The sequence below is a fragment of the Podarcis pityusensis genome, assembly GCF_964106645.2.
Source record: "Podarcis pityusensis genome assembly, chromosome: 11".
NCBI classification, from domain to species: Eukaryota; Metazoa; Chordata; class Lepidosauria; order Squamata; family Lacertidae; genus Podarcis; species Podarcis pityusensis.
In genome coordinates, this window is record NC_138036.1 from 13996200 (window position 1) to 14009612 (window position 13413).

Sequence of the window (13413 nt, forward strand, 5' to 3'; positions counted from 1 at the left end):
AGCTGCTAACGTATTCCCATCCCTTCCCTCTGCTTCCTTTCCCCCCGTTGTGCATGGTAGCACACTCGCCCTTTCCTCCTACCTCACAGGATATGTCACTTCCTGCCAACTGATTCTGCCAGGGGGCGCCAGGGCACCTGTGGCCTCAGGGCAGGATTGTGGCTGCTGTTCTCATGCACTGTCCTTATCACGTTGTGATAAATCTCTAGCATGAAAAATAAATTCATCGGTTTTATATTTTATGTGGAAGAGGATGCTTGTGAAAGCATGAGTCTCATACCCAGTCTGATTAAACGTCCTGCACTGGTTGGTTTAAACATGTTATCTCTTGTCCATCTGTCTGTCTATCTCTCGCACATGCATACATGTATACACACACTGTTCAAATTAGTCAATAATTGGATACGACATGTTCGGTCCAAAGAACTTTGAGTCGAAGGAAAATAATTGCCCAATAATTTGTGCAGCACTGACATATGTGCATTTCACTGATGTTTTCATGCTTCCTCTTGTGCAACAGGTTGTGCAAGCAGGGGAACATTAGTGAAATTAATTTTTCTCACTGATTGCTAGAGAATGAAGTGTAAAATTACCTTCCTATGAATCGAAGACACTTTCAGCATGTTAGAAGGGCATCTTTAGACCCAGTCTTCCATAAGACTAGCAAACAAGCTTAAGGTTTCATGTGATGTCGGATCATGACCCTCATGGGGAGATTAGGGGGAAGAAGGGAAGAAATGCTATCCACCTGATGGCTCTTCACATAGCTAGTTTGTCAATTGCCTTAGCTTTCTTTTTAATCTCAGTAAAGGAGGGTCCTTTACTAGACTCGCAGGCATGGCCAAACCTGACCCGCCAGCTGTTTTGGGACTACAATTCCCATCATCCCTGACCACTGGTCCTGTTAGCTAGGGATGATGGGAGTTGTGCCAAGTGGAGTGCCAAGTTTGGTCATACCTGGGTTAGAGCGATTACAAATGCATAGTTATAGAAGGATAATTATTAGGTGGGAGTAAGCCCCTCTGAACCCAGTAGACTTATTTCTGAGAGGGGTTGTGTAGGATTTCACTGTTAATGCCCCAATGTAACTTTGAATTAGGATGAGCTTATATACCCGGAAGCTGTGCTTTCTGAAATCTGAAGTTATGAAGTGTAGTGAACAAATGGCAGAGACAACAAAATAAGGCAGTGAATAATTCAAATGTAGATGATAGGAGCTTCAAATAATGTTGGTTGCCTCAGTAATCAGGAAGAGAGGTTAGCGTGCGCATATACTGATAACGTATCATTTTTAAGTTAAGCTATTCAGTACAACTGCATTCCTGTTGCTTAAGATGCAGTATATTTTAAAAAGGGGTCATTGTGGGCAAGCAGGTCATGATAGCTTCAGATTGACAAACGTAGCTGTGGATGCTAATAAATCTAGTGGCATTTGATGATGGCTGTTTTCATAATGCTTTGCCTGTGTCTTCAACAGGATGGAGTCAACTTGCCGCTATGCATTGTGTTATGCTTCCTGACCTGTTGGGCCTGGATAAATTTAGACCACCTCTCCTTGAAATGTTAGCTCGCAGATGGCAAGATCGATGCTTGGAGGTACTGTTTTTTATTGAAGGTGGCAGTGGGGGTGAGGGGGGTGGGTGGGTGCAAATGAAATGAATCTGTTGGCCAACACGAGGATATTATTTTTATGTCGGATATATTGTTCCAAGAAAAGCGTACCATAATTCTGGTTTAAAGGTTGGATTTATATATCTAGGTATATGCAATTCAATTTGCAGGTCAGTTTTGTAAAATGGAGAGTTAACATCCCCTCATAACAACAGTATATTGTAGTTAAATGGGAAGCTAGGCCTCGGAGAATGCGGTTAATCCAAAGTACATGATGAATCTTGCCGGCCACTGGATGTCATCGTTGTTCCATTACAGCATGTGGGACCACTTATGAATACCAAAATCCTCCATTTCCATAAGCCACAGACCATTTCAACATGTTTCGACGGAGCTGCATGCAGTTTGTTTACTCCTCATGCACCAGCAGTTCAATAACTGCTGCAAATTCATTTTTAATCCTCTTCAGTGCTATACATATTTTTAAAAAGAGCAGGAGGGAAGAGCATGCTTAAGAGAACAAGAACCCTTGTAAGTCACAGTCCAGGAAACTCTTTCCCTCCACTATGTGTAGTTATTTGAAATGAAATGCTGAGAGGCGCCGCTTCCGATTAATATTAGTTTCCCCTCAGCAATGCTGAGGTCCATCATTTGCTTTTTGGTGTGGGTGACGATGGCAGGTAGAAAATACAAAGACGTCTTTTGAAATTTGCAATGAATATTCAACTCTGCTCAAATTTTCGGAGCAGTCTTTTGTTCCAGTAAGGAGAAGGGCGTTCAGCTAAGAGGTTTCGCAAGTCAGTTTCTAGAGAGGGCTTGCTGAGTTGTTGGAACGTAACTCCACTCGTCGGCAAATGGGGTTGGCGTCTACTATTTTTGATAAATGACTATCTGGCCTTGACATCACATCTATGCTGTTGTGGCCAAAAGAAAAAAAAGAAGAAGAAAAAGTTGATTGTGCAGCTTTAAAAGAAATATATGAGGAGCAGACCTGTGACATTTACAGTAGTGTTTTGAGCTGGCTCCTAAGCTTAATTGAAAATCTGCTGCCAGGATTGTGCAGCAGTGGTGGAGTTCATGCACACATGGTAGATGAAACCTTACTCTGTGCTAAGCTAATCTTTTATTTCAGTTTCTAGCCTGCCTCATCCCAAAGACTTAGGGAAGAGAAGTTGTGTGTGAACACACACTCTTTAGTGTTGCTGGTGAATGTCTAGCAAAACATGTAAGAATTTCAGCTTTTATTCTCAAGAATATTAAGCTTTATTTCTCTTGTATACTGAGGTAGATTAATAATAATAATAATAATGGTAATAATTTACCGTATTTTTCGCTCTATAACACGCACCCGACCATAACACGCACGTAGTCTTTAGAGGAGGAAAATCCGTAGGCATGCCACCCGTAGGCATTCCCTCCATAACACGCACAGAAATTTCCCCTTACTTTCTAGGAGGAAAAAAGTGAGTGTTATGGTGCAAAAAATACAGTATATACTGAACTTCATCCAAAGATCACAGGGTGGTTTACAGTATAGAAACACAATAACACACACCATAATAACAAACAAAAACAATACCCCCACAGTTTAAAAGGCCATAGGTTGTTTAATTAGCCAAAAGCCTGGTAGGAGAGCCTTCCTAGAGACAGCATTCCGCAAGTGGGGAGCCACTGCAGAAAAGGCCCTGTTTCCTTGTTGCCACCTTCTGAACTTCCTGCAGAAGGAGGCACACAATGAAGTGCCTCAGATCGCAGGGTCCTGAAGAGGAATCCTAAGCAATGCTGTGTTCTTGCAGTGTATTAAGGCAGTACCGTGAATTCTGCGAATCAGGTCTATCATTCCACCAGTGCCAGGTTCTCTGTTACTTCTGAGATTTTTTTACACCACAGCTAGGACCCAGCTCATACTGTGGCATAGTGGTGAGGGAGGTATTTTCCATTGGTGGCTTTTCTTGATGAACCAGTAAATGAGGTGTGGGAAACCTGTGGTTCTCCAGAAGTTACTGAACTACAGTTCACTCTATCCCTGACTAGTAACCATTCTGGCTGACTGGGACTGATGGTCATTGGAACACAACAACATCTGGAAGGCCACAGGTTAGGCACCATTGTTGTAAAGGTGCAGTTCTGCTAGAATCCCGTGGGTCCCTCCCAGGGTTTTGTGTGCCCAGTGTCTCCATGAGAATCATCTATTTTGTTGGCTTTGCCTACATGGCTCTTCCATCCGCATGTGCCCTATCAGGGTATGAGGAAGTTGTACAGTATTGTTCCTATGCATGAACGTGACATTGTTGATCACTGAACTGTCTGGGAAAGATAGTCCCTTTATAAATTCTGTTGTGCCTAAATGGATGATGGAAGCATTTGGGGACCTTGTGAGTGAACTGCAGAAAGAGGTTTTTTATGTTATCTATCATGCCAACTATCTTTGTTTTGGTAAGATGTCATTCACAAGCAGTATCTGCAACCAATTCATTTTGCGTACCAGCATTCTTCTTTTTTTCTTTTTTCACCCGTAGGAGTGTTCCCTCTCCCCCATATCATCTGACTTGGACTTTGACATTGGCCAGCTTGGGTTAGGGGAAACTTCTTGACCTGCCACCATCAGCTGTTCCATGGCAGGAGGTGACATGGGATCAAGTCTTCACTGTGATAGCACCCTGACTGTTGAATTTTCTCCCCTGGGAGACAAAGCACAGCAGCTCTTAACAAAACTCCGGTGCTAGGTTAAAACAGCTGTTTTCCCACCCAGTTGATTGAAAGTCTGGAATACAGAAGGACTTAGGATGTGATATACCATATCTATGATGCTTTTATAATTGAGGAATAATTTTAATAGTTTTGTGGTTGTTTTCTCATACAATAAGTTGTTTTGCAGTGTTTTGAAAATCACTCTGTGATTCCTCGTGTGGCAGAGGGTGCTAGAAAAGGTTCCTTAACGTCTGTGCGGGTGGTGCTGTGGGTTAAACCACAGAGCCTAGGGCTTGCTGAGCAGAAGGTCGGCAATTTGAATCCCTGCGATGGGGTGAGCTCCTGTTGCTCGGTCCCTGCTCCTGCCAACCTAGCAGTTCGAAAGCATGTCAGTGCAAGTAGATAAATAGGTACTGCTCCAGCGGGAAGGTAAACGGCGTTTCTGTGAGCTGCTCTGGTTCGCCAGAAGCGGCTTAGTCATGCTGGCCACATGACCCGGAAGCTGTACACCGGCTCCCTCAGCCAATAAAGCAAGATGAGCGCCGCAACCCTAGAGTCGGCCACGACTGGACCTAATGGTCAGGGGTCCCTTTACCTGTACCTTTATGTGAACATTATGGAGTCCTTTTGCAAACATGTGTCTTCCTTGGGTTTGTAGGTGCGAGAAGCTGCCCAGGCCTTGCTGTTAGCAGAATTGAGAAGAATTGAGCAGGCAGGGAGGAAGGAGACAATTGACATGTGGGCTCCGTATTTGCCACAGTACATGGACAGTGTTATCTCACGTGAGTATTTTCTTTCTAATCCAAATGTGCTTAAAAATGTGGATTTAAGAGAAGACATTTCAAGTAACAATGGAAACCAGTATATTTCATAGGGAAAGCTAGATTTCAGGGCTTGACATAGATCTCTTTCTCAGATGTCAGCATTGGATATAGGGATGTTGAAAGTCTGGGGCAAAGTAAACAAGTCCTTCAATGACAACTGTATGAATATGACAATACATTTGTCCTTGAATTAATTCAATATTTCAAATTTACATTGTTTATATACCATCCTGATCTACCTTGAATCGGGCTGTATTGGTTGCCGTATCAGACCGGTGTTGTATCGCACCAGTCAAATTTCATCCAAATATAATGAAGTCTGTACTTTGGTGCAGCAGTTTCAAACCAAGCTAGATCATTTAGTTCATTTTATTGGTGAGCAGGAATTTGTTTATTTCTAATATAGCAGACATTTTTATGACAATGAGAAACGTTTTGCCCAACGGAATTGAATTTCCTTTTGTTGAGAGTGGTTTGTGTGTTAAATGCCAATTGATTTTTTTGGGAAAGATATATAATGATCTTGTTAAATCTAAATGGGATATATAATCTAGATTTACATAGAGATGCTCTGTGCTGTTTCCAAGAACAAATGTCAGTAAAAAAAAATAACACTCAGTCTTTTGGCCTTAAGTTTAACCCCAGCGTTATTTGTATTAAATAATTACATACAAGGTACATTGACAATACTTCGGTGGTGTTGGAATGTGGCAATAAACTATGGTATTTAGGTTATGAGATAGGAATGATTCTCCTTTTCAGCTGGTCCCCTTCTTTGTCTTCTTCATCTTCTTTTCTGTGGTTTCCCCCAAAAATAGAATATGCCTATTTATGTCTCAGCCAGCCTGTCCTTCAACCAATCAAATACGAGTGACACAGAATTCTCTCCCCCCAGAACGTTTTTTTCTGTGAGTGACCAAGAGTTTCTGCCCACAAACTAATAAAAAGTGTAATTTTGCAATCCTCTACCTCAGTATTTAAAATAACCCAGTTTTCCCAGACCAAGCCTATGTCACTAAACAACAGCCGACTCTCAACCACCAAGGAAGGATGCTTCCTATTACAACTATAACCCTTAACCTCATACACATAAATTGCATCTAAATCAAGCACTGTTCTACTAAACACATTTTTAAAGGTGCTTTCTCCACAGGTGTTGTTGGGTTACAATTCCCATTGGCCCCAGCCAGCATGAATGATGGGAGTTGTAGTCCAGCAACATCTGGAAGGCACCACATTAGCTGCCAATACCTAAGGTGTGCTGCGGGCCCTGTCATGAGCCACGAAAACAGGTGATCAAATACAGCAGTAGGAGAGATCCCAAGAAACCAAAAAGATAGCATTATATTTCATGAATGAAAAACTCAATAACCCCTGCATAATCTCTATCAGTGGCATCTTTTTTGTATATCAATTTCTATTCCATCCTTCTAGATCCTATGCATTATGTTTGCTTCTTTAATAGAAAAAAAAAAATGTATCATACAACCCAAAACAAACACAGCCAATATTCGCAAAAAAGGGCTTTTGCCCATCTTGGAATACAGTGGTTCCTCGGGTTACATCCGCTAGCCCAGAAATAGTGCTTCAGGTTAAGAACTTTGCTTCAGGATGAGAACAGAAATCGTGCTCCGACGGCGCAGCAGCAGCAGGAGGCCCCATTAGCTAAAGTGGTGCTTCAGGTTAAGAACAGTTTCAGGTTAAGAACAGACCTCCGGAACAAATTACTTAACACGAGGTACCACTGTAATATGCCTGCCTCTGGAAGTAGAGGGATATTATTATGCCAAACCATAGGTAGCACAAGGTATGATTTGAAAAACCATTTCAAGCAAACCATTATTTCTGTTTGTCTGATGATGTCTCAAATGACAAGGGGCAATTTACTGAGTTACCGTATTTTTCGCCCTATAAGACGCACTTTTCCCCCTCCAAAAATGAAGGGGAAATGTGTGTGCGTCTTATGGGGCGAATGCAGGCTCCTTGGCTTCAGCGATAGCAACACGAAGCCTCCGAAGCGCAGAGGGAGCGCTCCCTCCGCGCTCCGGAGGCTTCGCGTTGCTTCCGCTGAAGCCAGGAGAGTCTGCTCTTTGAGGCTGGCGGTGGGGGAAAGATGGGGAAAAGCTTCCCCCATCGCCAGCCCCAGAGGATGGGGGGCAGCGGGAAGACGGGCGACGCCTTCCCGCTACTCTCCAACCCGGCTTTGAGGCTGGCGGTGAGGGAAAGCAGGCTTTTCCCCAAGGAGGGAGAAGGGACTGACTGGCCGTTTCAGTCCCTTCTCCCTCCTGGTTGAAAAGCCCGCAGGAGTTGCGCGCGGCTCCTGTGGGCTTTTGCGGGAGGTGGGGGAATTCCGCCACCTCCCTCAAAAGCAGGAAGAAGGTCTTGGAGTAGTGCACAGGCTGCGTGCAGCCTGTCCGCTGCTCCCAGAGCTGCGGGGGGGGGGGAATCATATTTTTTTCCCTTGATTTCCCCCCCTGAAAACTAGGTGCGTCCTATGGGCCGGTGCGTCCTATAGGGCGAAAAATACGGTAAGCTTCCTTAAACATAATTAGTTGATGTTCCCCAGTTTGTCATTGGTCCCTCTGTTCTGTCAGGATCTGGCATGGTTTGGCAGCCCCAGATGGAATAGGAGGAGCAAGGAGAAAAAGCAGATCAGGGGCTTGAAGATTGGCACCCAAGGGTGGAAGTCCTCTCCCTGTGACTCTGGAGGAGATCTTGCAGCTCTCTCCATTGCTCCTCCAGCAAGGCAGGGGGAGGGACTTCAGCCAGCCAATGGGACGGACTGAGCAGGAAGAGGGGGTGGAGTCAGAGGGCAAGGCACAGTCCTGTCGTCGAGATGCAGGTGCCATGTCTGTAGGTAGAATTAGACACTTCTGCCCAGGTGGAAAGCATGTTTGAACATGCAGCCCTCCTGGAAGGTGAATAGTGTATTGTGAGTGATCTCACCTTGCCTTGTCCTTAAAAGCTTGGGCAGCAAGGTACGGTAACTGTTGGGACATCTTCCTTGCTCCTCTTCAGTCCTACATCTCTTGTCTTGCTTGTGTACCTTGGAATCATTACTTCTCAACCCACTACTTGATGCTGAACTGCACCATTATTAGCCTGAATCCAGTTCTCTTCCGTATGCTCAAGGAAGAGCCGCTTGTCATTGTGTTTTAGGACAGGGACGTGACAGTCATGACATCTCTGTTGAGCCTAAAAGTTCCTCGCTGTAAGTGTTTACAACTTTTTCCAGATGTAAATGTTTTTTCCAAATCACTTTTTTCGAGATAATTTAAGTGCAAGTTAAAAAGGTATAGCTGGCTTTGTTTAATTCAGGCATGGCCAAACTTGGCCCTCCAGCTGTTTTGGGACTACAACTCCCATCATCCCTAGCTAACAGGACCAGTGGTCAGGGATGATGGGAATTGTAGTCCCAAAACAGCTGGAGGGCCAAGTTTGGCCATGCCTGGTTTAATTGGTTTGCAATTAAAATTCAGTAGGATATTTGCCAAATCTGTGCTATTCAAGGTTGAATTCTAGAATATGATGTTTTGAGAAAATAAAATAAAGAAATAAACCCAAGCCATTGCATGGCAAGGCTTGCCTCATACGAAAGTTCATTAAATATTTTTAAGGGGAGGGGAGTTCATGTTTTTGTTGATTGTTCTTTTTTTCTGTTGTAATTACAAATAAAAAATAGGTGGATTGCACCTTATTGCTAGCAGTGTTAGTGAGTACTGTTGTAGAAAATGCCCTAATATTAGTTGTACTGAAGAGCATGGTATTGATTTGTGCCATTAGTCTCTTTCTGATTTGCTGAAGAACTGAGTTGTTTTTTTAATGCTAATGGAAATAAAGAGCTTTACAAAACACAGTGCAAGAATACGGGAACACATTTCTGCAATAAAGCAAGTGTCTAGGAAGCTTTTAAAATATATATCTGTCCAAGTTTGGTTTGGTGCAGACTATGCCGGTGCCCATGTATATAGCATGTGTTAGGCATTGATTTATGGTACACTATTTATTTTAAGAATTTATAAACTGCACCACCATCCAAAGGTGGTTTTCGGGGCAGTCTGCATCAAAATTTAAAATCCACAATACAATGTAAATCATAGACAAACAGAATTGCAAAATTGACCAGAGCGAAACTAGTCAACCAACTAAAAATTGGATATGCACACATTTATCATGTCAGCTCACACATTATTATTTTTTAATAAAAAGCAGGTTAGAAACAATTATAATAAAATAAGCAATGATTAAATATAACACAGTATTAAAACAAGTCCAAATTAAAATCAAGACAAGGTCATATAGCAAGAACAGATTATGAGAACAGCATAGCTCAGAGCAAAATTACAAAGCGACAGCAAGATTTAAAAGACTTTAAAAGAAGTAAATGGGGCTTCACCTGATGTGCAGGAAGCCATCAGAGTAGCTGCTGTGTGGGCCTTCCTAGGACACAGTATTCCATAACTTGGATATCACTGATGGAAGGACACTCTTCACTCATAGCTCAAAAACAACAACTTCCTCATCTTTTTATTCTTGCAAAGAAAGCTCAGCAACTTTTTTTGGGGGGGGGAGCAGGGAACTCAACAACTTTTGTGCCTGGCTTTTCACTTTTTGAAATACGGCAGCCCTAGGGGCCAACAAGGACTTGCCTCCAACAAGGATGGAAGGGTCCAGGTCTGTGCTTGTCGGAAGATGCCATCTTCCAGGTACCCCAGTCTCTGGCTGTGTAGAGCTTTAAAGATCCAAGGTAGCACTTTGGATTGAGCCTGGAAACAACCTGGAAAGGTGGCCAAGTATTGTAACTTGCGATCTCAGACAGCAATTACACAATTGTATTCTAACTTTTCAGACCATCTTCAAAGATAGTATACCCTGTAGAAGGCACTGCCAAACAAAAGGTTACCAGGACATTCTCTTCCTGTGCGTGTAGGGTCACAGCTAATGCACCAGCATAAGCAGGTAAAATGGGGCTACCACCAACCATTTACTCCTCTGATGTTACGGATGGATCCCAAATTAATTACCTGGTCCTTATGAATATAAACTTCCTTGCACATGTGCTATAATGGATCCTGCAGTTCCTATAGCCACCATTTGTCCTTCTTTTAAGAAGCAGCTTTATATATACAAACGAATATGCTAAGTGGACCTGTTGCTTCCCTGTGACCTAGTGCTCTGGCTTTTGAAAGTGGACAAATGCTTTATGCAGCTGTAAGAATTCAGTGGGTTGAACAGTAAATTATTATTAAAGTAGGAAATGAAAGAAAATTTGGTGGATGATTATCAAGATGACTGATTCTAGGGTAACATAATGTTTTCTCACTTCTGATTTCAACTGATTAATAAGAAGATACTTTTAAAAAGCCAAGTTATGCAGTTTGGGCAACTTTGCACAAGTTTGCTTCATTTGTGTATACTCTCACCCATCTCTCCCCCCTCCCCCTCTTCCCCCTCTTCCGCCTTTTCTTCCTAATGTCTCAACAAATGAAAATGATTTGTAAAAATGTTGCATGGGGGGAAAAAACACAGGAGAGACAGAAACATTGCACACTTTTGTAAATCAAAAAAATCTTTATTAAAAAAAGAAGAATTTGATGATGTTATAAGGCTGTGATGCAGAGTTCCCTCTGTGGTGTTACATAAATGCGCATACCAAGGAGCTTGTAGGGCAGCATCTAATGAGATGAAAGAGGTCCTGGTGAAAGGGAATAGGTAAAGGTAAAAGGACCCCTGGCCATTAGGTCCAGTTGCGGACGACTCCGCGGTTGCGGCACTCATTTCGCTTATTGGCTGAGGGAGCCGGCGTACGGCTTCCGGGTCATGTGGCCAGCATGACTAAGCCGCTTCTGGCGAACCAGAGCAGTGCACGGAAATGCCGCTTACCTTCCCGCCAGAGCGGTACCTGTTTATCTACTTGCACTTTGACGTGCTTTCGAACTGCTAGGTTGGCCGGAGCAGGGACCGAGCAACGGGAGCTCACCCCGTCGCGGGGATTCGAACCGCGACCTTCTGATCGGCAAGTCCTAGGCTCTGTGGTTTAACCCACAGCGCCAACCGCATCCCTGTAAGGGAATACTTTCTCCTTTTTTGCACTCCCTTGGGTGCTGGTGGAGAAACAATTTGGGTGCAAGTGCTTTTCACATACTTTTACGCAGGTTTTCACCATTTTTTTTTGTATTCTTGCCTTTGCCAACGACCCTTTTGCCTTATTTGGTATGCAGGATGGATGCCACTAAAGGAATAATTTAAGGTTTCTCACAGAATCATTCCCAGATTAGTAGGGTTCTTCTCTTGGTCTGTCGCTGATTAAGGCAGGTGAAGAAGGGAAGGAATGATGACCTGGTGTAATGGTAGTTGATTGCCACTCTGACTTTCATTACTGTGTCCTGTTTTTGTAAGAGGAGTCCACCCCCCCCCCCCCACTGGAACAAGTTAAGCCATGCTTTCTGATGGAGGAAGTTGAGCCAAATTTCTTCTTCCTTCCTTTCTGGGTCTAGATCCTGAAATGGAGAAGTTTCGGATGCAGCTCTGGAGGGTCAGAGTTCAAAGCAAGAGCAGTTGTCATTTCGTTTTTTTCCCATTTCCATTCATTGTCAAAATTTAGTATCCTTACTAAACTACAAGTCCCTTAACTATTAGAGATAATGGTGCTGGCTATAAATCTAGGCACTTGGGATGAATTACCCATTATTCAGGATACACTGTATATTTTGTACTTGGAAGCTCTTGGAAGCTTATGTTGACGTCGAGCAGTATATAAATAAATATTAATAAATACACAATGATACTGTTGATTACAAACCTGGTAGTTAATTATCATTACTCAATAACTGCAGTGTTAGGGCTGCAGTCCTAATCCAGTTGTACGCAGTGTGACTTATTTCCAAGCGAATATGCATAGAGTTGCATTACAGATGACGGGCTGCATCTGAAACAGTTGTCTTGGATTAGGCTGTAAAGCTCAACCCTTAAGGAGTCTGTGCATATCCCACTGATCTAGCACCTTAACGATTTTATATATTTCAGACTACAATCCTGTACCCAATTTATCTGGGAATAACGGGAACCGAGGCTTACTTCTGAGTAGACTCTTACAGGGTTGCACTGTTAACTGAAAGCATTCAATATACTACTAGAAATCAGAGCTAATATCTGAATTTGTTTCTCCAGCAAATCTACTGATGCACACAAATCTTAAATATTGGATGAGCTGTTAAGGATTTTCATAAAGGAATGTAAAATCCAGCTATGTTCTTTGTACGCCTGCCTGCCTTTCCCTGCAATTTTTCACCTGCCAAATACCTTACTCATTTAACATTTATTGTAGCAATTCTGTGGTCTAGTAACCTCTCTTACTCATATTTTTCATAGTTTATGTTTACAACTTAATTCTCTAAAAGCCCTGGCTGTATGAAGTGATTGCTTCCTCAATTAGTTCAACACTTGTACCTTTTAAAATCCATTTGTTGGCTATGAATATATAAAACAAACACTGAGATTTAATCAGTGTAATGTACTGATGTAACTATATTTTGCTTTTAGAAGCATTACATTTTCATATACAGTAATCACTGTGTTTCTTCTGCAGTTTAAGAACAGTTTGTCATCTTTTAGTTCCTTTACAAATCCATATGTCTTAAGACTGCAAAGAACATGTGGCAGTTCATGGGTTCTCTTCCAACAAACTATCATAATTGGCATCGCTGGCGTAAATATATACATGCATTGACAGAGCAGTGAGATCCAGATTTAGTTTTTTTTCCATCTATGAGTGTTGGAAGTCAACTTTGATATGTCTGTATGAAGACAATATAGGATTTGGAGGAAACGCGCATCTACATACATATATATATATATATATATATGTGTGTGTGTGTGTGTGTGTACACACACACACACACACACACACACACACAGAAGAACCACTGGTGGAAGGCAGTCAACATGAAATAACACAAACACATTTTGATGCTACAGAAAATTAAAATACAGAGGAAAATGAGCATTTAAAATTGGTACAAAACTTAGTATTTGGAGATTTCTAGAAATGCTGAGAAACAGAAAAAGTCCAGGTCTCTTTTCAGACTGTTGTGTCCCCACAGCTTGAAGAAGATGACTGCATACAGCAGTGGTTCTCAAAGGGTGTGGCACACCGCCTTGGTGTGGCAGGAGAAGATGGCAAGTGTGGCAGGAAGATTCAAGGACAATTGAAGAAACATTGAAACATTTCAGTGTAGTATAATAATATAGTATAGTATCAAAATGACTATTTGTGCTTATGAATGTT

The 13413-nt window shown here is 42.4% G+C and overlaps 1 protein-coding gene across 1 annotated transcript in view; it reads left to right on the plus strand.

Moving 5' to 3' along the window:
- WDR7 (WD repeat domain 7) overlaps nt 1-13413 on the plus strand; it is a 202759-nt gene that overhangs the window by 52130 nt on the left and 137216 nt on the right. Inside the window, exons 18-19 of the mRNA XM_080972111.1 lie at nt 1478-1596; nt 4961-5084. Of these exons, the coding sequence (XP_080828237.1) occupies nt 1478-1596; nt 4961-5084 (243 nt within the window). The remainder of the gene's footprint in view (nt 1-1477; nt 1597-4960; nt 5085-13413) is intronic.